This window comes from Sclerotinia sclerotiorum, genomic scaffold, assembly GCF_000146945.2.
Source record: "Sclerotinia sclerotiorum 1980 UF-70 scaffold_11 genomic scaffold, whole genome shotgun sequence".
In the NCBI taxonomy this organism is placed as follows: domain Eukaryota; kingdom Fungi; phylum Ascomycota; class Leotiomycetes; order Helotiales; family Sclerotiniaceae; genus Sclerotinia; species Sclerotinia sclerotiorum.
The window spans coordinates 42218-68925 of NW_001820825.1; the positions used below are offsets into that span (position 1 = coordinate 42218).

The following is a 26708-nucleotide window of genomic DNA, read 5'->3' on the forward strand; positions in this document are numbered from 1 at the left end:
TACTTACTAACCTGTTTTGGAGGGATGGAGGGATGGAGGGAAGGAGGGAACAACATCTAACTTATGTTTTACGAATTTTATGTCACTTTCTCTCTATCTCTATTCATCTGTCTACATTTACCACCTACCATCCATCCCAATCCAATCCAATCCAATCAAAACAAACCCGGAACGACAACCCTCTTCACTAGTAATAACCTTACTCACACTCACACTCCCACTCCCACTCCCACCCACCAAACAAAACGAAGCTAAAAAAAAAAAAAAGACTAGACTAGACTAAACTAAACAAGCCCTACAAATCTCTAGTCTCTAGTCTCTAGTCTCTAGTCTCTAGTCTCTAGTCTCTAGTCTCTAGTCTCTAGTCTCTAGTCTCTAGTCTCTAGTCTCTAGTCTCTAGTCTCTAGTCTCTAGTCTCTAGTCTCTAAATTCCTAGTCACTCAATTGCAACGACACCAATACTTATTATTAACCACTAAGGTAGTGCCTGGATATCACCAACCATTGCTTCTTCCCTCTACTAATGATTAGGAGTCGAATTAGATCGATTCATATGCGTGCTGCCAGGACGCTAATTCCAGGGTGCTGGCCTTGTAAATATCTGGATAACTGGGACTAATTACTAGTCGTTTTGATGAGCTGTTCATCAACCATACATCCAGCTGTCTACATCGCTAACGTGAATGCTTACACCTCAATTCTACACTAAATCACGTACTTATTTTAAGAATATTTGTAGTATTTTGTATTCGTATATTCCAAGCCTCCTTCTCAATATCTAAATACATATATCCCCAGCACCCCGCACTTAACTGCCTTCCCAAACCCGGCAAATTCAATCATCAGCCCCACCATCATCACCCCTCCCTGTCAATGCCCCTACCAATCCCAACATTCTCCTCCCCAAAAGATCATCCTCACTAGCTAAACTAACCATACTCTTTTGTCTCTTAATTCCTCCTCTTAGTCTCGTTCTTCCCCTTTCCCCACTACCCCTCCCAATTTCTTCCCTAAGAAGCTTTTCCTTTTTTCTCCTCACTTCACCATTCCCATTCATATCACCAGGACCTTTCCCTTTTCCACTAATACTCATTCTCATTTCAAGCCCGGTATCTTCATCCCCGGAACTCTCCGCTCTGGTTCTTCTGCGATATTTCTCTTTGTCATTTGCTTTAGCAAGTTCTCTTTGTTCTGATTCCTCAAAGATCTTTTGCATCCATTTTCCGCACTGGAATATATATTTCCATCCCTCTGGGAAAATTCCAACAAATTGTAAGAAACCATGACTTATTCCAGGAATTAACATGACTTCTGCTGCATCTTCTCCTTGGCATCGTCTTAGTCTTCCTGCAAATATGACCGTATCATCCACTAGTGGATCTCGTTCTCCCGTGATGAAATAAGTTTTGGGGAATCGAGCTAATAATGAGTCGGGTGCTAAAATCGGAGATAGAAGATAATCGGTTGAAAAGTCGGGACGATTGTGAGGACCTATGTAAAGAATAATCATGGCACGCATCATTTCCGGAGTAAGGATGCGGTCATTGAAGTAGGATATCATAGATGACATGGCCAGGCGGGTGCGTAGAGGAGCGGGATGGTGAGATGTTGATGGTGCAGTCGGTTGAGTTTTTGTTGGTGTCTTTGTAGATGTGGGAGAAAGAATAGTAGGGGCAGCAGTGCTATATTGAGGGGATGGTAGAGAAATTTTCGACGGTGTTTGAGTAGAGCCTTCTACACCTTCTTCCGTTCTCGATGGTGGCGAAGGTAACTTCATTGGACTTTCATCCTCATCTTCACTTTGATGTGGTGTTCCCGCTGCCAAAGTATATTGCATACTTTTTCTCTCAATAATACCCTTATTTGTCTTCCTATACTTTCTATCTTTGATCAAACTCATCTGTTCATCACTCATCCAATTCCCAATGTTCATATCTAATCCGGGATAAATGAGAACTAGACCATCGGGAATCGGAAGCGATCCTTGTCCCAAGAACTGTCGAGTATCTGTTCTTCCGGATTCGATGATCATCAATGTGGTGCTCGCAGCTAAATTTCCACCTGCACTATCCCCAGTGATCACGACCTTGGGAATTACATCTCCGGATAATCCAACACAACGACCTCGACTAGCGATTATCGTACTGTAGACATCATAACATTCGTTTAATGCATATGGATATGGAAACTCTGGCGCTTTCTTGTAATCCAAACTCAAAACCGGCAATCCAGTTTTGCCTGCCCATGCAAATAATTTGTCGTCATTTGTTCTTGGATCCATTGCTACAAATCCTCCACCAGGTATATCCAAAACAATTTTTGTGTGATTTTTCAGAGCTGATAGTGGTCCATCGAAGAATAACCATCCACTGACAGGTTCTTTGTAATCACTGCTCGATGGTCTCGGTATCCGAATCGCTCTTGGTGGATATCTCATGAATCTCGGTCGTAATAAATTCGACAAAAATCCCAAGTATGGAGTCGTTCCTTTATTCCAACTAACTCTCAAATGATCCACCGTCAACATTCCTCTAACTTTTCGAACTTTTTCATCGGCTTGCTCAGCAGCAATCAAATAATAAACGGTGAATATAACTCCAGCCAAATCACGTATCCATTTCCGCCTTATGCGCATGGCACTCCAAAACCCCGCATCCAAAGCTGTCGTGACCCATGTTGCTCGAAAGTATGACCTCGTGTAAAGATTTGCTAAAGGCTCCGGACATTCGAGTCCAACTAATTTTCCCAAGTTTCGCGCAATGTAAAGGTAGAGGAGGGTTATGACAAGAGTTTGCCATGGTGTAAGGTATTTCGAGAGTATGCGGGAAAGCTTTCGAATTTTTGGAGGTCCATCTTTGTTCCCTCTGCGAAGTGATGTTAGTTATTATTGTTATGATAATGAGGTGGCGCAAGAATGTTACCGAAAGAGGTAAAACGACCAGAAAGATACCACGGCCAAAACTTGTATCTTGCGAAACTGTACAGAAGGTCGCCCTAGAACATGATCTGCCAACCTCATTAGTAGTTGAACTGGGGGGGTGTGATATGATGGATGGTGACATATACCTATCATCGTGATTAAAGTTATATGTTGTTGTACAAAAGAGAAGATGACGAGTGAGAACAAAGAATTGTTGATAACATGTGTGCGCCTCGGAGGGTATTGTATTTTGTCTCACGGGAAGTCAAAAGGAGAATAAGAATAGGAAGGAAATTATAGTTCAAAATAGAAATATGTTCAGAAAATGCATGTGAATTTGGAATAAGAAGTAAATCCGAAGTAAAGTTCCACCTGTTTGTACATATGAAGAGAGAGACCAAAAAGGTAAGAGGTAAGAGGTGAGAGGATATTGATAACAAATTGAGGATATCTCTCTATCTCTCTTCTTCCTCTGGCTCTTTGAAGGTTTACCAAAAAAGAGGCATATGATCGATTTTGACCCAAAAGAGAAGACCGAGGCTGATATAAATCCTTATAATTCTTATAATTCCCCGTTTTCCCCGTTCTCTTCAGATGGGAACGAATTGAAAGTCTTGGAATGTTGGAATGTTTTAAATCTTATGCGGGAGTAATGAAATCATGGGGACCATGTGGAGAAAGGTGGGTTCGTAGCTTAATGTTTGTGTTCGTGTTTGGAGTGAAGTCGAGTGGAGTGAAGATTGGCATGTGAATATGATGACTCAGCTATGCCGCAGCTGGGCACGTGGCTGCATTACTCATCATGTCGACTATTTCCATCTCATCCATTTTTATTCATTCAATTCGTTCAAGTCAACATCAATATCAACCTCATCTCTCCAACTTCTCCAATATGACATTTCTATGTGATGAAATAGACCATGTCAGTTAAAATGCTATTTCTACTCGAATAACAAAATCAACGCTTTCCACTCATCTTAACCAAGGCTACGGCCATGCACATCTTGGCAACTGTATCCTTCGTTTCTGATTTCTGGCCTTGTGGACATTAAGTCAAAGCAATCCTCAGTCTTGTTTACTCGTGCAGCAATCCCAAATTCTGGATCCACCGCACCATTCGCAAATACGGTTTTATTGAGAAGTTCCTTGAAATCCCAGAGTTTGATCCATGTGAGTGTTGACGTTGAGTTTTTCCTCAGCGGCAAGCATCGATCTAAGGACTTCGAATTCGAGTCAATTATAAGATGGCATCTTCCTCTACTTCACGGAGGACCGGAGAATAAGAGAATTTGAGTGTCAAAACTCCACATGGACTAGTGTTTGGGGGTATTTCCCTTCCATGCATCGCTCTCGTTTTCGTGAGTACTATTTGTATGAACGCCTCGCCGTCAGTGCGTCAACTCACAAGTGGAGGGCTATAGAACCATCTTTATTAGATTTTGCTAGAAATTTAACATGCAATGAAGGAGGATGGAAACTACAAGATATGTACCGTGTTAATCACCAATATCAAAGGTATTTTATTCCGGGGCAATACTAAAGGAATCTGAAGTTCTTTTATAAGAGGTGAATCCTAGCAATTTGTAAGTGAAAGAAGTACTTGTTTTACAACCTGTAATACTCGCGATCCCCTAAAAAGACTTGGGCTGGAACATTCTTACTCAATAGGACCAGCATATGGTCTTTCATAGATTATGAGATCAACTATCAAGAGTTTCATTGAGCACCAATGCCAGAGGCAAATGCTCTGGGACAGTCAATGAACATGATTAAAGGCCATGGATTTATTGCTTCTCTCCTTCTCATCAGGAACCTTCTACAAATATCTTGTAGCTGCAACTAATTTTTCATTCAGCAAAATAATACTAAAAGTCAGAATTTCACACAGTGTCCTATCATATTGCTCATTCCACCATTTAAAATACTTCTTCTATCAACCCAATCCACATTTCAAAGTACACGATGTCCTCAACCGTTCCCAACGTCGATCCAAGAGATCGAATAACTCTTCAAGTAGGCACCTAACATTTCATCACCACAGCCGGAATATTGACTTCAAAGTCCAACTTCTTCAAAAGATTCCTATCCCCCACGTGGACCACACCCGACGAAGATGGTTCATACTTTCTTGATGTCGACCCTATTCTCTTCGGACACATCTTACAATATTTGAGACGAAACATATTTCCCATTTTCTACGACGATTTAAAGGGTCATGATGAGGCGATGTACGTTGCACTTCAACAAGAGGCAGATTACTTCGATTTGAAATCGTTGACGGAATGGCTGAAAGGGAAGAAGTATCTTCAGGTAGTTCAAACCAAGTATACCGTTCATGAAATTCACAATGGAGGATCTGGAAGAATCCCCGCTGGTGCAAAATATGAGTTTTATCTGAAGTGGTCGATGGAGAAAGTGTATTTGTGTCCCAGGGGACAAAATAACCACAATGGGGATCCAAGTGCATGCAGCAGGAGTTGCATGGCTCTCAGAGATGTGATCGGCCAACAATGGGGAGAGAGGCATATTTTTGGAGGAGTCATTCTGACATATGAAACAACTTTCAATGAGGATCTATGCGTGGATAAATCCTGAATGGTTGTTCAAGTTTTGCAGGGGATAGGTTTAGGATTTTTTGAAATCTGACCTTGTCTGAAGGGTCCCTCCGGCCGAACAAATGGTTGTTCTAGAGCTCGGGATGCAAATATTAAATTCATCCACAAAGTAACGAATTAATCGTGAATTATCCCGTGAAAAATATCTCCTTCGGCCTATAATATTCACCTTCTCCGAGTAAGTATATTGAAGAAATCCTAAGCAAGTTATAATGATTCATTAACAAAACCATCCACATTCCCATATACCACCCAAATATACTCAATCTAAAGTAAGTAAAAACATCTCACAATTTGATCCATTTTCCCGGTTCCGGTAATGTCTAAGCCTCCGAGGTTGATGGGTTATTTATCATCCAAATATCTTCTCTTTTCTTATTTTTTCCTCTTCTGATTATTCACCCCACCAAAAATACAGGAACTGGAAATATTTATCTTACTTTTGAATTTCTGATTTAATTACTACATAAGGAAGTTATAATAAGGTAGTGGATTTTGATAGGTAGGATAATTAAGTCTAGTATTCGCTGATTTGTCTCCGTACGGCGTACAAGTGCTTCCACGTAAGATATAAAGTATAATTGACGCTTCTCTGTGGATTGAATTGGTGTGGTATTTTTAGTCCTGGTGTTATATTTGTGCTAATTTTTTCGTGCGGAGGTTTGTGTCGAAGTTTCTTTTCCAAATGTAAATCACTGACCGAAAGAGAAGACTGCGAAATTAATATTACCGATAATCACAATAACAATACCACATTATCTAATCGTATTCGACACTTCAAATAATTCGGAATTTAATCACAAAGAGCTATAAACGGAACGGCTTCGGAAAATGAATTAATAGGTAAAATTGATTTGTTAACACAAGCCAGCAGATATGGGATATCCAATGGACATAGCAGAGGCGAGCCCAGAATAAAACTAATTATCATCTGTTATAAAAGTATATCTCGTGTCTCATCTCCGGTAAATAAGTCTTACATCAATACCTTTCAACTACCTCAACGTCAAATAGAAATTCAATCAAGCCATTACCATCATAAAAATATCATACAACACGTTCAGAAAAGCATTTCGCCAAAATTTCAACAGATCCCCATTCTTATCCATCTAATCAGCTTTTACTCCTAAAATCGGAGAAATCCCAAAGGCGTAAGTCTATTCCCAGCACTCTTCGATTTTGCCGCACTGGCTGCACTACCCGTCGCCGTACCTGTTGCTGTTCCTGTTCCTGCACCGGAAGCGGAGCTACTATTTGTTCCGAAAGTTCCCTCTTCATCCTTAGGGAATGCCTTAATAGCAGGAGTAGAATAAGATCCCTTTACACCACCACCTGAGCATTTATCTGGAACACCTTTTGCAATCGCACTTGCAGCTCCCCAACTAGGACCGGGTTTTCCCTCTCGGGCACGTTGCATCGTGAGGAATGATGCATAAGACCATGTGAGATCGACTGCACTGACGGCTGTGCCATTCTCGCGGGAAAATTGTTCGGCGAGGGCTCCATCTTCTGGAGTGTATTTCTCGGCGACTGCTACGAAGCCATCTGCGTAATCTTGCATGGCTTTGACTATATCCGCATACTGGGTCGAGTCACTTTTAAAGGTTCCTTTTTCTATTCCTGGGACCAGGTCTGCGAAGAAAGGCTGGCTAACATCCGTTACGGTGATGTTTTTGGTACTGTTGTATGTCCATAAGGCATCGTAGAGTTGTTCAGCTGCTGCGTACGTGCACATATACCAGGGATTTCCTCCTTGATAGAAATCTTCTGGATAACGACCAATAGCCACTGCTTGACCGGCTGGAGCATCTGAATTGACGGTGTAGATAGAACGGAAGGAATCGACTAGTACTTTGTGATTCGCGAGAGCACGATCGGAACAGGGCTGGAAAGTGGTGGAGTCGCATCCCACAGCTGGATCTGGATCATAGGTATGTATCGAAGTCAAGATTGAGTTACAGTCCAATCCGGAACGATCATAGGTTGTTGATTGTACCTGAATGTTCGAATTGATACTGGTTCCATTCCAATAATTTTGTAACATGCAAAGAACCTCAGGGGCTTGCGCCTCGCAGTCTGCACATGATTCTCCGAGGTCAGTGGCAAATTTTGCTCCTTCCACCAATGCTCGGTGTTGAACTGCGGTAGTGAAAAATGACGATCCATTGATCTCTTCCCAAAGGTCAAAGCCGGATAAATTCCAGTACTGTGAGACATAGGCCAAGTCATTCCGGACGATAGGCCAGATAATATCCTTGACAGTATCATTTTGTCCCAAAGCAAGACGATCATTTCCAAAGGATATCAAAGCTGTCGCACGAAGAGCCGGTCCATCACGTTGAGGACGTCCCCACTCTCCCAAAAAGGCAGTCTCATTAGTATAAAATTTTGGTTCTGCCAAACCTGCGCCCGAATCGAGATCTCCTGAAGGGTTTTCGACTGTTTGAAGTTTTGCTTGAGAAGTTACATAATCCTCAATGAGAGTTTGGAAGCTCGAATTGGCGGTATCAATTAGATATTTGAAAGTCAAAGCCGAATCACGAGTCCACGTGTAGAAGTCTAATTGAAATTAGTATCGCCTGCCAAGATGATGTAGAATTAGTATTGATCGACTCACAGTTAGGATCAACTGTACTTGGACTGGCAACTACAATTCCAGCATTGGCACCAGGAGCCTTAGAGCCATTGGGACCAATATTATTCAAGACACCTTGAAGAGCGATTGGGCTTTCCGAGGTGAGATAGTTATCGATTCCTGCAGCACGTGTAGATAATTTGGGTTGTGCAAGGCCTTTTGCCGAAGATAAAAGACCGGCGACAGCCCTATTGACTTCATCAGCACAGCTCGGGTATCTGGGATTAAATGATAAGGCTTACGCAGTAGATTGTTTCCACAACATGGTTGTAGATAGGTTCACCAGTTGTTTGGTATCCAGGTACTAGAATTGATTAATGATTTATAAGAACGCGCACGATTCCACGCGTCAACGAATGAAATATCGTTTTAAATCCAGAATTAAAAATGATGTAAGATCTTATTATTAGCCGTTTTGGCAGTAGGTGTTTAAGTCAAGAAGAAAAGGAGCGAACGATAAGGATGACAAGTACCATGAAAGGAATAAATAAATACTGTGAAATGATAAAGTTTTTTTGGAAATCAATATTTTGCTGTACCAATTATCTAAAATGACAAGAAAATAGGAGTTCTCCTGCATTCGGTGTAGTTTGTCGATCTATCCACAAATTAGGGTTGGGTGCAGGACAGGTTATACCCGGGGTAATCCAGGGGATATCCGGCCGATATACTGCGTAGTAGTATTCCACCTCTAGGGGAGGATAACCCAAAAGTGCTCTGGTAGGTTGGTACCTGGGCATCCGGGGTATTATTTATGCGATATGATGTAAATGATTTGAAATTTTCTATAATGCATTTCCCAGATATATCAGGACTCTATTATCGTCCTTGAGGGGGGGTAAATAGACTTCATTGGAAATCATATTCTTTCACGCCACAGACCTGAAGAACCAACAACTTTTACAAGACGGTGTATGTAACAAATACCCATAGTATCCTAGGTACCCATCAGGCTTGATGCGTCCTTTGTAGAGGTCAGTTACCCTGGGTAGAGTAGTACCACAAATTGATCCCCGTGGTGTTATCCCCGATGTACCCCTGAATGCTGTGCTAACCCCTTCATCATAAGCTTGAACACTACAGTACAACACGGCCTCGGAAATTACTCCGGAAAATCATCAAAACATCAACAACACTATCTAAACCACGATAACATCTATCTATCTCTCTCACATTCTATCAATTCCCATGATTTCGAAAACCACTGAAATCGTACAGAGTGAGAGAAAATATCCTTCACCCATACTCCCATACTCCCATACTCCATAGCGCGATTAATAATTAATACCACGAAAGATTTCAGGGGCTAAGCGAACGCCAAGTTATTGGAGTTCGAACCCGAGTACTACGCTGCACCCACAATTCCAACCACGGCTTCTGACACCACTTACCTCATGAGGACCTGCGGCGGGAGTGTGACCGGTCGAAACCAAAGTAAACTTCGTGTCAGAATCGACTACCTTTTACGGAGCGCTTAGTATTGGTACTTGGCATTGATACGTGATGTTCTAAAGTCTGAGAGGATTCGAAGGATACGAGTTTGATGTGGTGGTTTTGGGGATTGGTAATAAATTCATGAAAAGGGCCCGTTTGTGTAGCGTCAGCTTTTTATGCCGCCTATTCAATGATGAATGCTGGTCGTGAAGGAAAGATTGTTGATTCCTACCTTGGCAATTTTTTATGTAGGTTGTTTGTTATGCTAAAACTCCTTCTGTTATTTCTCGTGTGATGTACGTCGATTTAATGTTGACGCGGTATTGCCGTTGCATATCGTATATACCCTGTGGCACAGAAATAAAAATCCAGCATTAAAGAGCACGCTGTATTTTATATGGGTAGTATTGTTCTCCACGTTTTTCAATAAGGTTACGATGCAGAAATTGTTATTACGAAATGAGATTGCAGGGTTTGCATGCAGATATTTGATGACAAACGCTGGAATACCGTTTTCTCCTCTAAAATCCAGGTAGAGTGAACAAGGATAACTCACTTTTATGAAATTCTTTACCTGCGGCTTTTTCGCATTGAAATGCCAAAAATTCGGTTACATTTCATTTAACTAGAGAATTAAATACTCCGGACCCTAACCCATATAAACTTCATTCTTCGAATCCCTGTTTAGCCTACCTGAATTCTGTAAGAAAATACGGTATTCTTATAATCCTTATATCCTTATCTTATCTCCTCATCTCACAAGTTTACCAAGGAAATCCAGGAATTTCTCTCTTCTCAAGCTTCATCCAAATATCATCCCAATAAAACATAGCACCAACCAAAATACGTTTTGGTGATGGGGTCTCCTTGCTTGGGAGACACAGTCGTGGATTAAATGCGCGGAAAAACTGATGATTGTTATTAGAGGACCATATAAGGAACCAACGAGTCAGGGAGATTACTTACCATCAAAGGAGTCTTCATCAATTCAATCATAGCAAGATCTTTACCCAAACAACTGCGGGTACCATATCCGAAAGTAGCAAGATATTTATCGAAAACCTTACCGGCCTCCCCGTCATCTTCCAACCATCTTTCTGGTCTGAATTCCTCCGCATCTTTTCCATAGACTGCTGGATCACGGTTCGCCATATAAGCTGTGCTGGTAACTTCAGTTCCGACCGGGATAGTTTTTCCATCGATTACAAGAGGAGCATGGTCAGCTTGAACGAGACGGGGAAAAATATTAGGAGCCGAAGGACATAAACGCAGGGATTCTTTGACACAGGCAACGTAGTATGGACAGTTTTTGGAAACCTCTGATGCAGCTGGAACGGGACTAGATAATACACCACGTTCGAAAGCAGCGTCGATTTCACCAATCATTTTGGCGTAGACAGTTGGATTGGAAAGGAGGTATGCCATCATTGCTCCCATGGTTGTTCCGGTAGTATCGGCACCAGCTGTGAATAAGAGCATACATTCGGCTCGGATGTGATCTTCGGTGAGTGGTTGACCATCGGCATCACGGGCCTCATAGAATCTGATTTGTTAGTATTTACGGAACCATTCAAGGAAGATTAACATACGATTGTAACAGATCAACTCTGTCATTGTTCTTCCCTTCAGCAATTTCCTTCTGTCTAGCTTTCATAATTCTGTTTGTCCATCTGATCAAGAACCCCATTCCTCCCTTGTCCTTTTCGTTAGAGACAAGGAATCGTCCAAGCCAAGTCTTCTTGATGAACTCAACAAATGGGTACATTCTTCCAACAATACCGAAATAGAAGAAGCCCTTGTGGAGTTCTTCGATCAAATCGTCAACGTCAGTAGCAGTATCCACGAATCCAAAGGCCTCTCCAAATCCAACCAAGCTGATAACGTCAAAAGCTGCAAAAGTAGCCCATCTTGACATGTCAAAGGCTTTGTTTTGTTGAGCAAACATTTCGTCTAGTTTTTTGATCCAAGCGATGATAATATCATCAATGAGAGGTTCATTCTTGACCATCTTAGACATAGAGTACGGTCCAGCAATCAAGCGACGGAAATGAGCGTGATGAGAGTGCTGTTGCATGTTGAAGACTGACTCTCCAGGGCCAAGTGCACCAGTCACGTACCATTTTGTCTTAACAGCCTGACGATGGTAAATGTGTGGAAGAGAGAGAGCTGAGGGGATCAATAGCTCAGTCGGAGAAATTCGAAGGATGGTTGCTTTTATTTGTTAGCATTGGAAGGGCTTCGAACAGCAGTTACTGTACATACTATTCTTTTCCTTGAGCAAGCGGTCATAAGTCTCTAATTCAATACCCCTTATGTTCTGATATGTGTGCCAGAGTCTGGTTACTGATCCCCAAAAAGGTCCATCAAAGTCCTTTAGAGGATGGAAAAATCGATAGTAGATAATTTGGTATATAAATGGGACAAGAAGGGCAATGGCGAGACCGCCAGCCAAGTTTGTTCCGGTCAAGTAGGGACCAAATCTAGAGACCGGCGAATCAATCGCGACCACTTTCGTAGTTCCGTTAAGAGCCTGCATTCTGTTTGCTACCGGAGACAATAACAAAATGAATGAATAGAACAGTTGAGAAAGACACAAATGAATGGAGATATAAATCCGATTCTCAAAGACCTGAATACAGATACATCCTCCTCTAAGACTGGACCTTCATCAAAATGAACTCGGCTCTTTTCCTCACCTTTCTGACTGTGCACTTAACTTCCTCCTCCCTACGCGCCAACCCCATGCTAACCGAACGAAGACCTCCGGCCTCGCTAAGCCCACTAATATCTGACATCTTACCAAAGCACCCATATTTACTCGAGCAATTGTGTAAAAACATCAAAGAAAAATGTAGCAATCTAACCAAAAAGATGTTTGCGGAATTGCATCGTACTGATATTGTGCACTCTGGGTCAACGGCGGGAAATTCTTTGAACCATCGGTGGGGAATGTCGGGTCAAACCTTGCAATCCCGAGACCGCAGCTCCTATCGAAGACAGAGGTAATACTTCGTAAGATGAATCTCCGGAGTGATGATTCATCGGATTCCGTAGCCGAATTACACGGGGATACCGAGATTCAAACGGCAAAAGTTGACGAGGGAGGAGGTTGCAAGGTATCCGAAGTTTACTGAAGCGCAGCGAACTCGGAATTGTCGCATTATCGTGGAGAAGAGCCTTACATTATCTGCACCCCTCTCTCTGATGGAGTATGGGACTCTTGTGGCTTCTTTGGCTGTAAGAGGCCGAGTTTCAAATAAAGTGGAATATAAATCAAGGAAACGTCGCTGGGCTCCATTTAAACCCTTCAAAAGGGCTACCAACTCTAGATGTCCGTTCTCTGCACCTACCACCAAAAATGAAATCCATACTTGACCCGGTTGAATGGTACTCAGATGAGCATCTCGTCAATTCCAGGCTGCAGAAATCATGTACATGTGTCTTGTGAATGGCAGTGATCCTCTCTGAGTGCCACAATATCGCATGCAATGCTAAAATGAAATATCGAGGATGTAACTGATTAGCTCATTCACAGTGGCTAACCTCATCGTAATTGTTCTCATCATTATTCATCTGATATCTCGCGACATTAACGATTTCCTCTGCGGTACGATTTTACGTTGAGCCAGCACTACCGGAAAACGTAATGAAAGCGAAAATTTTGCTAGGAAGTCGCCCGTATCCATCCTATCGATTCATAATCCCCATGTAGTGAGTCTCCAGATCTGACACGCAACAAACGGAACTCCGTGACTGGGAGTAGTTGACCTCGCAGTCCTGAAAATGTAACAGACACCGAGATATTATACGCCGTATCTAGGGAATCTGCCTTGTGCAAATACAACAATCCGGATCATGCTTCACGTCAAACAGTCTGGTTTGCCGATGCATTCCTCAGGTGTCTGGTCGTGTAAGATTCAGTTCGACTCGTGAAATCCTATGTGCTCATCTAGCATCAACTATGGCTCGCCAAAAGTGTAGGTAGTTGGAAATGTCCCGCAGTATTGATTGTCCCGTTTCATAGCAGACTCGTATTTGAAAATTTCTACCGCCAAAATGTCATACTACGTAAAGTTCTTTGCGGGTAGGAATGAGATACTACCCCAAAGCTCTAAGCTCTATGCATGTGATCGCTAAGCTGACCAAATAATGAGCGCCCGGCAAAATTTTGTCCGATACAGGTCGAAAAATGATGCAATATTATAGCAAGCCCAGCCGGAGTTAATCTTACTCCTTTATTTCATTGAAAATGTTTTCCGTAACTGTGCTATCCTTGATAGGCTCGCTTCTCCTCGTAAGGCTATAGACCCTGAAGGTAGCCGCAGCCCAATCTGGAATCCTAAAAGCGAGTAAAAAGTGGATACGCTAAATTCCGCGCCGCAGCTATGGAAGCCAGTAAAAGTCATGCATATTTTGGAATTTAGGAGAATTGAGTAATGGAAAAAGTGGAAACCAATGAGCCGGCCGTTTTAGGTCGTATCGTATCGGAGTGAGAAAGTTTTGATGCTGCATTGCCAAAGTTGGAACATCTTAACATTCGACAAAGGAGATGTCAGAATAATGACCATTCTTAGTAGGAATTGAACGTTACTGTGATGGAATTCACATCATGACTCCTGCTGGCCAAAGGAGTAGAAGACAATGGCAACTCAATAATGGCAAATGAGGAGTATAGCCTCTTGATACTGATGATGAGAAGCTGCTGAGAAGTCCTTAAATATCCCCTTACTTTCCTTCGAGATAATAATATTCAATCATCAAACAATCATCCTTTTAATCATCCTTCTGATCATTGTATCTCATAAACTTATAGAAATTCAACCATCGATATCTATTAATTTTACTTCCAATAATATTTCTGCTTTCCCATCCTATTCACCCTTTCAATCTTGTCAAAATGTTGAACTTCGATTTGATCATAGCGAATACTCAACTATCTGTCTTATACCTGTTCCCCGTTGCCGTTTTTGGCCTCTTCCTCAATCTTTACCGCAAGTCCATACTTGGAAGATCAAACCGAAGCAAAGTTCAAGCGGGGAACGCATATACGGCTTTGAATGAAACCATTATATACAAGCCTCATGCCGCCCAGAACTCTCTTCAAGACTTGATCGAAATTGATGGAGCTGGAACATGGCCTCCTACAACAGTGTATGGCGATGCTTGGCCAGAGGCCCTTCGACCATTCCACGACATTTATCAAGCCATGGCACCTGCTCTTTCAACTGCAGAACTTAGCGGTGACGATGTAAAGAACTTTCAACGATGCTTGGACTTCCGCATGCAGATGAGAACACTCTACAATGATCAAGTCAATATGGACGAGGTAAAGGCTCTGTTAGACGCAGCAGAAAACGATGAGAATTCTCTATCCCGTGCAGCTTGGAATGGTTTTTTCGCTTGTATTGCGTTGTCTAGACACTCTTTCCGGTATGTACCCCTCATTGTTTGTCGTAAACAATGGAATTTTGCTAACATAATGAAGTTGGGGAACAATTCCTATAGTTAAGCTTGCTCAAGAAGAAAAAGTTATCGACTTCCCAGCCTGTCTCGACCTCGCCTGGCCATATCTCAAGAGACGATATGGAGTTACATCTCAAGGAGGCAATGTCGCAAGTAACTATCTCTGTAACTTTGACGATAATGATCAAATTGCCTACCCTATCAATCCCACCATGGACGAGCTCATCCAATCTGCTGAATACCATTTCGGTCATGTGTTCCCTCACATCGAAAGGGAAGCTCTTTCGATCTATCACATGGTAACTAAAGCCATTCAACAATACTCTAACGGCGACCGCTCTGGCACCTTGCAATCGCTCAAAGGAATCAACAAGGAGTTGCGCATACCCTTGAAGACTTACTACGAAACCATGCACGAATCCAAGATCTCACGAAAAGTCTGGATGCACTACGCGCAAGGATTCCAAGGTTGGGCTGCTGGTGATATCGACCCTATCACCGGAGAATATACTGAATATGATGGACTTTCCGGTAATCAATTGCTATTACCGCAAATTATGGATGCTTTCTTGGGACTTGACAGGTATTTGAACGAGGAGAACACACAACGCTACATGCCAAAGTTACAACGCAAATTCCGCGAAACTATCGCTGAACATAGCTTCCGCAATGAGGCCAAGCAAAATGGAGACGATGATATCGAGAACGAAATGAACAACATTGTCAAACAAATGAGAGTTTTCAGAACAGCACACAGAGTCAGAGTCAAGCCGTACTTGAGTGTACCAGCCCCAGAGCGCATGATCATGACAGCTGGAAAGTCTGTGCTAGAAAAGGATGATGTTCATGATTACGAGTCTGCTATCGCACCTCTGGATAAGATGTTGAAGGATAGACTGATGGCGACGAAATAGATTAGAATGTGCTATGATTCTCACGCTCCTGCAAGTATATAAATCCCCAGAGGGAGAAAATTGCTTGAGCTCTGATGATAGCTGATCACCTCAATACATTCATGTGTTTCTAGGGTTGAGGAGTAGTTTGGCGGTTTCATTGGGGTTTTTGCTTTTCTGGATTCATGTTAGGTTAGAAATATAGATAAAATTAATGAGATAATAATTCAAACAGACCTCCAGAAACAGCGCAATGGTGGCTCAATATGGTAATCCTTCAATGATTCTATTCTCCAACTCGACATTGTACCTATCTTCATGTAGAAGATATCTAAAAAGCAAGATGAAATTGACACAAATTATCCCGCCTTCATGTGGGGCAGGCATGTGTGATATGTATTATGTAATCAATATTTTTCCTAAAGTGAACCCTAAATCCTGATACTATAAACATCTAGTTTCCATACGATGATTGATAGGACCTTTTTGAATCTCATCTGCGTTAATCCTGGTGAAGGTGCCAAGGTATGGCCCCGCTTTCCTTCAATTATATACTAGATATTCTGAGATACTGTGCCATTAGCCATCGCTTGACGCCTTATACAGAAGATAAAAATATAGTCAAAATACTTTATAAACGAATTAGCTGGAGGTGATGTTATATATAGACCAGAACTATATCATAACAAGGCATACTAAAATTATAGTATTATAATGTATAGACTCTGTAAGACGGAAATTCGGGTTAAACTATTCATTGCTATATTGAAGTGTTTTCAGGGTACTAACCCGCCAACACCTGCATCCGATTTACAAGTATGAGCGGGGTTGTCTTTTAGAAAATTGCTGATGTGGAATTAATTGTAGGACCGCTCACAAGCAATCTGGATCAACCCTCTGGCCAGATTGTGCGACGCTATGTATACACGGCTATACGAATAAGACAGCTGCATACATTCGTAGGGTCTGTCATCGAATGGGCCAGGTATCGGTGGTCGTTGGGGTGGTGCTATGGATCACTTTCTTCATCCTGATGTCGATAAGTCAATAGCTATCTGTTAAAACACACTCCTCGTTCGATTTTTGGATTCAGTGGTATTTCTCGGTTTGATCAATATCGCCTCATTTGTAAGAAAACCAACTGATGAGGAGCTCGAGGAGCCCAGCCAACAGGACCTAGGAGATGAAAATCTTACATTGTTTGTGGATTTGGCGCTGAGGTTCAGAAAACTGTTTCTTTATCTGACTGTAACTGATGACTGTTGGTGGTTCTCGTACCGGCATACATTGTAGGTGAAGAGATATAGTTTTTGAAAGGAGCGCAGGAGAGTTTATGGAGATGTTACTACTGGAGCCGACATCCTGAGGAGGGAAGGACAATTGAATGGATTATCTAGGGAAAGACATTGAAGGATGGTTGAATGTGTTTTTTAGGGAAAGACATTGAAAGACAATTGAATCCATTTTCTAGGGAAAAAAGTCAAAGATATCAATCCCAAGTTCTACCCATCTCTGCGACGACTCGGAGGATGGTGAAGAGGAAAAGAATAATAAGAATTTGGAGAATGGGAAGAAGGTGAAGAAGGATCCGGAATGGATGAATATGATGGTAGACTCTATTGATCAGGAGGGAGCATAACCTGGTGAAACGAGGGACATTCAAGTGAACTACACTTATCCAGAAAATATGGAAATTTCTCACTTCAAGCTGCTCGTCATTATTAAGTTGGTAATGAGAATCAATCCATAACTTCGAGATCGATTACACTTTATAGCACTATGTGCATTGTAATTGTACGTCGCGCATATACTTATACACGGCAGATATTGATACATCCTGATCATACACGATTCCATATCTATAATATTGGCTTTCTCTCCGTATATTGCTCTTTGGCCATAAAATCTCCGTCCAGAATCTCCGACTCCGTCGCCGCCTGTGCCTCTGCATCCATAATAACCTCCTCGTTCCTCGCCATCGCCGCATCGTATTTCCTCACTTGCTCCATAATCTCTTCCTTTGTAATACCAAACCCATTCTCATCCAAATGAACCTCCTCCATCGACGGCAATCCCAACTTTTTCCTCTCCAGCCTAAATCTCTCCTTCACACTATCCGTCTGCATAATCCTCCATCTCAATTTCCAACCCCCCATTCCCAATTCCTTTAGTCTCTGCGTCTTCTCCCCCAGTAAATATTCATCCAATCCTCCCGCTTTATCAATTGTCCTCAACACTTTGGTAGTAATTCTCAATTTGATATGTTTCCCCAAACTGGCGCTGTAAAGACGCTTTCTCTGAACGTTCGGTCGCCAATGCCTTCTAGTCTTGATTTCATTCTTCTTCGAGACTATGTTTCCATAGCGAATCTTCTGGAGACCGTAAAGACCAAAATTGGATTGTTTGTAGAATTGAGAGGGTCCGTATGGATATGGTGGAACTTCTGCGTGCTCGGCTGCTAGCCTTTGTTTTGTGGACTTTGCGAGAAATCGAGCTGTGGAGGTGAAAGCTCGAGTGAAGGAGAGGGAGGGGTGGATTGCTGTGAGGGGAGGCATGATGGATGAGGGGACGCTCGGCGCCGGGTTTGGGCGTTTATTGCGTCAATATTTAGCCCGTATGAGGTTGATGCTTCAATCTTATCACTGTGGCTAGCAGATCATAAATGTTAGATTCGCGGCGAACTGCTTCCTCTAGGCAAATATCCAAATAGCTTTGTCGTTATCACCATAATTTTTCTGGATAAGAAATGTGCCTGAGGCCATTATAATGGATTTGTGTCCATGGTCATAGCTCTCGCGGATTTTAACGTTCGCAACACAACTCAATTCACCAATTCAACTACCAGATGTTGTTTTGTTTGTTTTATTTGTTTCACACTTGTATGCATGATGCTCTTGTGTCTATCTTGTTGTCTTTGACATTAAATTTTTATATTGTATCCCAAGCGGTGATCAGAAACCAATCTTCGTTTACTCCTTGTTGTTCTACTACACTTTGTACTCAATATCCACTTGCCAAGGTAGCAATCGAAGATTCATATCCTAAGCCGCTATCATATAAGTTTAAAAATCCCTAATTGATAAATATTCATTCACTCCAAAGCCTGTCGCTGTCTCATTTGATACTCATATCCCAGACAAAACCCTCAATGTTGTAATCTCAGCAACAATTTTCCTTTCACTCCTCCCAGGTGATCAGTATCTCAATCTGAAATTTAGCCAATTCGAGAACTTGCTTAGCTATCATTGCCCCAAGATTCTCTGTACGTCGACTTTTTCTCCGTGGATATCGAGCGTCGACAGTACTCTTGGGATATTCCACTCAGGATTCATGCCGCAGCGCTTACATTTCTCCAGACTTTCGCATATCCGCTGAAGATAAAGCTCTTGGAAATCGGCTTGTTTTCTTGCAATATCTATCCGTGATGAACTGGACAAATCTTGATCACAATTCCCATTGTTCCCTCCATATGATGATCCGCATCCAGGTCTCGGCTCAGATCCCGGGTCATAGATCAAGGTTTCAAGGGATGGTAAAATTAGTGCTATAATATGACCCAACGCGTCATCAAATATTCGTGGTGCTTCATCGACTTGATAGAGGGTACGGATGCAGAAATAGCGGACATCTTTCAAGATTCTGGCCTGCGGAGAACGTTTGAACCGGAACAAAGTCATTGGTGTCGCATTGAACCGATCCACCTCCATCAAAACCATATCTATTCGTGGGTCGAATATCACAGTCCCCATCTTGGATAGCGGGCCAGTTTTTTCTTGTGAAATTCGAGATATGTTCTGCGCGAATCGCAGTTCACAAAATACAAAGCATAAGGTTCGAAATTTCTAGGACGTTGATATCCTAGGTGTTCAATTGAAACGATGTGTCCTTTCTGCAGTCCTAGTGCAAAGTACCATATAAGGAGCTGTAACTCTGTCGGGAGCAAGGGGAACTGTGGAAAGCTCGACATGATGCGTATAGTTGAGGGGAAGTTCTGTTTGGGAGGATGTGAGTAGCTCTAGCTCTGGTATAGACATAGAGTTCTTTTAGGCGTTGATTTATTGAAATGCTTTGCAATGCTTAGAAGAGATTATAGATTAGATATAGATCCCAACTGTTGTCCCCTAGAATCCTAGAATGCCAACAACAACCGAGTTGGTGGTCTGTGTGCAACTTGAGAATATAATATCTAGATATTGATTATATCAACCATTATGTTACGAGGTTTGCCGTCTAGATCACGTGGAAGTGCTCTAGGCTCTCGAGGTGGTTTATAACTAGGCGTCAAGCAGGGACTTAAGTAATGATAATGATGCAATTCGTAACTAATAGTAGAGTATACTAAATGATTGATCTTAGGCACGAAGCTCTATACAAAGGAAATCCATCTAGATTATATAGACCTTCGTGCCTATGGCTAGTCAGGACCGCCAGCGCTCCTCAGCGGTCCGTAACGTGACTTAAGGTCACGTTACTCTAAGTTAGTCATGTGACGCGGTGTTTAATGATAGCCGTCAAAACATATAAAAACCTATTAAAACTTATCAAATTTCTCTTTAGAATAAATAATATTAAAATAATATTAACCATCTAAATATATATAAAAATATAATATCAATACACTTTATTACAATGGTTGATTAATCAATTAATCAATTAATCAATCTATTCACCTTTCTCATTCAGAGTTAACTTCTAATTGAACATGTCAAATATACCAAAGCTCTTTAACCCTCTAACCTTTTAATTTAACCTAGAGACCAAATTTTGTAATGCGCTGGTGATTTGAATATTATATCACATTACTACGATACCTATATAATTATACCATGGAAAAAGATAGCAAGCAATGGTGCTACGGGCTTTACAAACTCAAGTGGTTGCAATTTGATAAAACAGAAGCAATCAAAAGCCATACTCGCTTTTCCGTAAAACATTGTCCTCACCCCTTTGCACTTAAAAATCCCAAGCTAGCTCCTATAACCGACTCCAGGCACGCCATTATTTCCACCCGACTTCCTACTGCCTACTGCCCACCCATCATCTTGCTCGTACCCCCAATGATCTACTTTGCACCCTTTCCCTTTCCATTACGACTTCCACTACCACCTCCCTCCTTCTCCTTCTCCTTCTCCTTCTCCTTCTCCTTCTCCTTCTCCTTCTCCTTCTCCTTCTCCTTCTCCTTCTCCTTCTCCTTCACCAACGTAATCAGCAACTCCTTCAACTCCGCGACTTCCTTTCTCAACTCTCTGACCTCCACCGTCGCTTCATCAAACTCAACATTTGGTTTAACGCTCTTTACAGTCTTTTCCCAACCTTCTCCCTCAAAATCTACTTCGCCAGATAATTGTTCCCATTCCTCCACTGTGTCATCATCTTCCTCACCACGTCGCCTATTGCCGTTAACCTTGATTGCGCTTCTCCGTTCGAACCATGCTGCTATTAACAACAATGGTGAATAGATAACTGCCATGACATAATCATTGAGCTTTGCATATTGTTCTCTTGGCATCCACCATTCGCATGGAAGGATAAGAAAAAAGATTTCAATGAGGTTGGTGGGTGCGATAAAGACATTTTCGTCAGGGGCTCGGACGAACTGCATGGTCTTTTGAGAGAAGAGTGCCATGTATTCATCAATGGCATTATCCGTAATATCCTCATAAGCCGAGTTATAAAGCGCAATGAGAATATTGAGAAGAACGACCATGATGAGGAATGTGAAGATATAATAAAGGATAATACCGAAAGGTGGAGCGAAGTTATCAAAGCCGGAGAAGTCTGGAGATTGCATTACAGCATTGGCCATGGCTTGAAGAATGAATGCAGCAGAGTCGACATGAGAATCGGCCATGTCCATACCAATGAATGCTTGTAAGAAACCAACGATGATGAAAAATAGCAGAGCGAAGAAGATGAGAGATTCTTTCATCATAACTTTGATAACGACGAGCATAGCGCCAAAGAAGCGAATGGAGTCAAGATAAAGTAATAATCTCATCCAGAACATTGGAGCGGAGAAAGCTTTGGACGTCAGCACATATTTCAATCATTAACATCAGATTTTAAACATACCCAAGAAATTATAACTAAGCTGATTGTACTTCTGTCTCTCCCCATCCCTGTCTTCTTCTTGTGGATGACCCAGGGCAATAATCCTCATCACCAAACTTGTAGTCAGAAGCGCGTAAAGAATTACATTGAAAACATTCCAGAATCCAATATAATTTCTTCCAACCTTCCAAAACTTGCTGAACTCATCACAGATAAAACCTGCCGTGAAGGTATAAAGAATAATTTCTACAATGTCCAGATCTCCTTTTGGATTGACTGTATTGATGGCACCGGTATAAAGAGCCAGGTACATCAAGGAGAAGATGATTTGAGTCGCATTCTGGTATATTGGTGCGCGCATACGGTCTGGATCAACATGAGTCCAGTAATGTGTATTATCTTTCTGCTTGTAATCGACAAACTGAGAAGGATCATTCTCATCTTGTACGAGCCATCCTCTCCAGAGATAATTGACGCATTTCTGATATCCAGAAGAGCCAGTAACACGTAGAGCATGAAGATCCACCGCTCTTTCGATAACATTCGCAGGTGTAGTCCGTTCACCATCTACCAATATCGAGTATCTCTTCAGTAGCACATTCTGTAAAAGGTATTCCTGATTTTCTTCCGTTTCAATCCTATGCCACCTATCAGTATATTTTATCTCCCCAACCCTCTTCCAACTAAACTCACAATTGTTTCGCAATAACTTCACAAGCCACAGCTCTCACATTATGCAGATCCGCATCCCACAACTCCAACATTGCTTGCTTCTTAAACCACCTCTTGCAAACCAACAGCGCATAAACCACACAGGCACCATACTCCTTCCCACCAGCTTCCTTCGCTGCCGTAATAACCTTTCTAGTGATAATTTTTGAATGCGCGCAGACGACATTTGCTTCTTCAAGTTCACATGGCACAGTCTCTTCGATGAGGTAGCGAAGACGGAGAGCGGTTTTGGTTACTTCGAGAGGTGGGATTGCGCTGGGGATTTCATCTTCATGGTATGAGGGAAGAACTAGAAATTATTAGCTGCGCGACACATGCAGAATAAAATGCAAAGAGGGGAAGAAACTTACGACGACGAGCTTCATCGCGCCAAAGATGCTGATCTGAGCTAATCATAGAATTATCAGTACCCCTCCATATCGCGCTACCAATCAATGAGAGAACTCCAGCAGCATCATAGCTAGCTATCGCACATCAGGGGTAAAACAATACCTTGCATCCAAACCAAACAACCTCCTCCATTGAACCATCTTGACTTCTTAATTCTCAATTGACACCGAGCTAAAGAAAACCGGAATAAAATCTTCGCAAAGAAATTTGTGAAGAGGAAAAATTCATGGGGCTAGACTTGCCGTGTTGTGGTGTTGGAAGATGCTGTGGTCGCGTTCTTAAAGCCCACTTCCAGGTTTCTTTGAGACCTATTCACTTGGCAGATAGCACCTGCTCAGTGAGTGAGCTTACCTTTGGGGTCTAGGCTTTAACGGCGTGGTGCCGGCGATAGAGTTTGTACAACTTCATTCATTGTATCAATCAATATATATAAATATCAAATATCAAATATCAAATATCAATTGACAATTGACAATTTGATTGAGTATCAAACTTATCATGAGATCTTATATATTTTTAAAGATATGACGATATATCTAATGTATTGATGACTAGGCCCTACGGAGTACATATGTAATGTGAGATCATCCGTAATAAGCGTCTACATGCGAAAACCGCACTAATAGCCACAGAAAGTCTCATAGTCTCAGAGTCCCATAGCCACGAGACAACCACGCCTTCAAGGAATGTTATAATAATATATAATGTTGACGCTGCACATATATCAAACAGCAGAGTTCGACCAAATCCCATTCTCCTGAACAATTTTGTAACCATACATCATGGCCACAATGGTATAGTAACCTTATATAACCCCCTATCCATTTCCGTAATATGCCCATTCCTTCAATTAATTAGACGGTGAACCCCAGCGTTTTCTTGGATTACGAACCGGTGCAAATCCAACTCCGTCAAGATGCTTAAAACCAAAAGCGACGCCGCGCGGGTGTATCTTTGATATCCATTCATAGTTGAACAGGACATCTCACCCAGGTATCATATTCATCGTACAAGATCTTCGTATCCTACTTTACTACCCGACTCTTTTCATTCGTTTACCCAGTCCCTCGTCCCGTTCGATGTGACTTCTCTCAGAGTGTCGTGTGTGTCTCGTGTGTATAAAATTGTTGCTTATTGAACATTTCTCGTTGAATTCCTATTGCCCTTCCATCCGAGTATCTGACTTTGTTCCCATTCTCCGGGTGCAGATCGTCTATTATCACTCGTTACTGAAACTTGCGTCTCCTTCAAGATGTGTTTTTGACTATCCCCATCCCCGTCTTTTTCGACATCGGAATCTCCCAATTGGGCGAATGTATCCAAGTTGATATCCGCACGTTTTTGTTGATTTTGTGTCCTGGGAACATTTCCATTTTTACTCGAGCTGGGATTATTGGATTTGCCCGAGGTACTAAGTCCTAGAAAGGGGAGAGAGAGTAAAGGGCGAAGGGCGGGAAGTGAACCGGCAAAAATTCCAATGCCTTCTTCGATGATGGACCAGAGACCTATTTTACCAGTGCCAAACATGAATTCGGTAGGGTCGCTGTAGAGACTCAGAAAGCGAAGTCGAACAATTGTTGCGCAGCTTGCACTAAAAGAGTGTTAGCCACACTGTATAGCTCTAGCTCTTGCTTGATATAATCAAGCAAGTCATATCAATTCAACTTGTGGAATATCAACAAAACAACTTACAGAGCAGCCAATCCAAGAATACAAGCCACAGAGACCTTGACCCTACTCTTCATCTGAATATTCCACAACAGAAAGCCAGGCAAGATGGCCAAAGTCCAATCCGTCAAAATCTCTATAGCAGAGAAGAACAAGCTAACATCACTGTTCAACTGGAGATTGCATGTCCCGTTTGATTCGCCCCATAGGGTATTGATTGGATGACAAATGTTTGCGATACCAACGATGAAAACAATGGCGGAGATGACACTCAAAATCATAATTCCCCAGATACTGTAAACATAGCGACGACGAGTATCGGCAATACGAAGTATAGTGACAGCAATACTACACTTGATGGCGATCGCACCAGAAGCATAGAAGAATTCGGCAATAAAGAAGAGCTTTAAGTAATAATCAGTATGGATGTTCAGAACCTGGGTTCTAATATATAAGAAACTTAATATGTACCTTAGTTCCACGAGCGATGTCATAGGCCGATAACATGATAGATTTTTGTCCGCTTCCATGAAAAGAGCACACAATACATAGACTAGCAGTGACGGTAAAAAGTAGCTACTCATTATTAGCATGTGAATATTCGAAGATGGGAAAACTGGTTGCGACATACTATTCCCACCGTCATTAAGATATCATCCACGCCCCAAATTTTCCTCCATACCCTGACTCCGGCCCGCAGCGCAAAAGTTATCCAACATAGCGCCAGCAGCAATATTGAAGTCCAGAAAAGTGCTACTCCATCCCCTGCTATCTTCGACATGATTGCAGAAAACCTATTTAACGCGGAACCACAGTTGAACGTGGCAGTATGGAGTGGTGATGTAAGAACGAGAGCTTGATGACATACTCGTACGATTAAATAAGTCGAAGATATTAATCGATTAAAAGAATTTCCCAAGAGCCCCCCTCATGCTCTTCCCTGCAGCCCACCGCCGTCCTGTCATAGGTCCACAAATCCCCGAGGATAAATTTCTTTCCCGGCAAGTCGGGACATGTGGAACCTCAAGCCCTTGAACCTTAAAGATTGGTGGGCGGAAAAGAAAAGAGCTGTCATTTTGAGTATCATTTGAACGATGGATGAAAACCAAAAAACAATTCATGATGGACCAGAAAATTCCTAGTCTATAATACATCTACAATATCAAATATAAAATTTACCCGAAAAACTTATTTTGTACCGAAACTTATTTTATACAATTTTAATTAACATATCAGATATATCATATACAATAAACTGAAATATATTTAGAAGAGATATTATTACTTTCTATAATATCAGGTAATTAGTTTATAATAATGAACTGTAATAACTGAACAACTATTAAAAATCCACCTCGTATAAACTTTGAACATGTTCATCAGAGGTTCGAGAAATCTATCCTTGCACCCCGTAGAAGTTGCTTTTCCTATTTTGCACCCTCCTTGTAGAAGGCGTGATAGGATGTCGAGTCCAGCTAATCAGGGTAACCCGGCAGCATATTTCATATATGATATCGCCGTTCACTTTTTCTTCCTTATTCCCCGGAAACTCGTTTTCGTAACTGCAGCAATAGTTTGTGCATATATCATGCATGATGATTAATATTGCACTATTAATTGAAAAGAAAGAGGAATCATGCTGAACTCAAAGAGCTTGTCTGCGTGTCGCCCCCGCTCGGCGCTCGTTTCAGGGGAAACTCTTTTGGAATTAGATATGGGGAGGCCGTTGAATCTTTTGGGTCGAACCTCGATAAGGGACAGCATCCAAATTCAACAATTCAAAAGTGGGATTGCCAGTTCGGATCAGCAAATGCCGTTCCCAAAAGACCAACGGTTGTTAATGGGAAAAAGCGGAGGACGCTACCTAGATATCCTTGCTCCAACGTGTGAGCTGTAATATAAGAATA

At 41.9% G+C, this 26708-nt stretch overlaps 11 protein-coding genes across 11 annotated transcripts; 4 read left to right on the forward strand and 7 right to left on the reverse strand.

Moving 5' to 3' along the window:
• Positions 1 to 835: 835 nt before the first annotated feature.
• SS1G_08133 (hypothetical protein) lies at positions 836 to 3073 on the reverse strand (the record flags this gene model as incomplete). Its single annotated transcript, XM_001590343.1, has 2 exons — positions 836 to 2853; positions 3067 to 3073. 2 exons carry the CDS (start codon positions 3071 to 3073, stop codon positions 836 to 838), a joined length of 2025 nt encoding a protein of 674 aa, XP_001590393.1.
• Positions 3074 to 4882: 1809 nt separating this feature from the next.
• On the forward strand, positions 4883 to 5515 carry SS1G_08134 (hypothetical protein; the record flags this gene model as incomplete). The annotated part of the gene is made up of 2 exons (XM_001590344.1): positions 4883 to 4933; positions 4982 to 5515. 2 exons carry the CDS (start codon positions 4883 to 4885, stop codon positions 5513 to 5515), a joined length of 585 nt encoding a protein of 194 aa, XP_001590394.1.
• Positions 5516 to 6661: 1146 nt separating this feature from the next.
• Positions 6662 to 8435, reverse strand: SS1G_08135 (hypothetical protein; the record flags this gene model as incomplete). The annotated part of the gene is made up of 3 exons (XM_001590345.1): positions 6662 to 8094; positions 8153 to 8358; positions 8413 to 8435. The coding sequence occupies 3 exons, from the start codon at positions 8433 to 8435 to the stop codon at positions 6662 to 6664; spliced, it is 1662 nt and encodes a 553-aa protein (XP_001590395.1).
• Positions 8436 to 10368: 1933 nt separating this feature from the next.
• SS1G_08136 (hypothetical protein) lies at positions 10369 to 12416 on the reverse strand (the record flags this gene model as incomplete). Its single annotated transcript, XM_001590346.1, has 5 exons — positions 10369 to 10512; positions 10571 to 11147; positions 11194 to 11815; positions 11867 to 12084; positions 12301 to 12416. The coding sequence occupies 5 exons, from the start codon at positions 12414 to 12416 to the stop codon at positions 10369 to 10371; spliced, it is 1677 nt and encodes a 558-aa protein (XP_001590396.1).
• Positions 12417 to 14501: 2085 nt separating this feature from the next.
• Positions 14502 to 15981, forward strand: SS1G_08137 (hypothetical protein; the record flags this gene model as incomplete). The annotated part of the gene is made up of 2 exons (XM_001590347.1): positions 14502 to 15034; positions 15090 to 15981. 2 exons carry the CDS (start codon positions 14502 to 14504, stop codon positions 15979 to 15981), a joined length of 1425 nt encoding a protein of 474 aa, XP_001590397.1.
• Positions 15982 to 16674: 693 nt separating this feature from the next.
• SS1G_08138 (predicted protein) lies at positions 16675 to 17022 on the forward strand (the record flags this gene model as incomplete). Its single annotated transcript, XM_001590348.1, has 2 exons — positions 16675 to 16776; positions 16924 to 17022. 2 exons carry the CDS (start codon positions 16675 to 16677, stop codon positions 17020 to 17022), a joined length of 201 nt encoding a protein of 66 aa, XP_001590398.1.
• A 797-nt stretch (positions 17023 to 17819) lies between these two features.
• SS1G_08139 (hypothetical protein) lies at positions 17820 to 18515 on the reverse strand (the record flags this gene model as incomplete). The annotated part of the gene is made up of 1 exon (XM_001590349.1): positions 17820 to 18515. The coding sequence occupies one exon, from the start codon at positions 18513 to 18515 to the stop codon at positions 17820 to 17822; it is 696 nt and encodes a 231-aa protein (XP_001590399.1).
• Positions 18516 to 19202: 687 nt separating this feature from the next.
• SS1G_08140 (predicted protein) lies at positions 19203 to 19709 on the reverse strand (the record flags this gene model as incomplete). Its single annotated transcript, XM_001590350.1, has 1 exon — positions 19203 to 19709. The coding sequence occupies one exon, from the start codon at positions 19707 to 19709 to the stop codon at positions 19203 to 19205; it is 507 nt and encodes a 168-aa protein (XP_001590400.1).
• Positions 19710 to 21022: 1313 nt separating this feature from the next.
• SS1G_08141 (hypothetical protein) lies at positions 21023 to 23273 on the reverse strand (the record flags this gene model as incomplete). The annotated part of the gene is made up of 5 exons (XM_001590351.1): positions 21023 to 21981; positions 22033 to 22649; positions 22705 to 23032; positions 23094 to 23131; positions 23236 to 23273. 5 exons carry the CDS (start codon positions 23271 to 23273, stop codon positions 21023 to 21025), a joined length of 1980 nt encoding a protein of 659 aa, XP_001590401.1.
• Positions 23274 to 24264: 991 nt separating this feature from the next.
• Positions 24265 to 25582, reverse strand: SS1G_08142 (hypothetical protein; the record flags this gene model as incomplete). Its single annotated transcript, XM_001590352.1, has 4 exons — positions 24265 to 24724; positions 24826 to 25205; positions 25273 to 25377; positions 25433 to 25582. 4 exons carry the CDS (start codon positions 25580 to 25582, stop codon positions 24265 to 24267), a joined length of 1095 nt encoding a protein of 364 aa, XP_001590402.1.
• Positions 25583 to 26173: 591 nt separating this feature from the next.
• On the forward strand, positions 26174 to 26691 carry SS1G_08143 (predicted protein; the record flags this gene model as incomplete). The annotated part of the gene is made up of 2 exons (XM_001590353.1): positions 26174 to 26374; positions 26431 to 26691. 2 exons carry the CDS (start codon positions 26174 to 26176, stop codon positions 26689 to 26691), a joined length of 462 nt encoding a protein of 153 aa, XP_001590403.1.
• Positions 26692 to 26708: the final 17 nt, after the last annotated feature.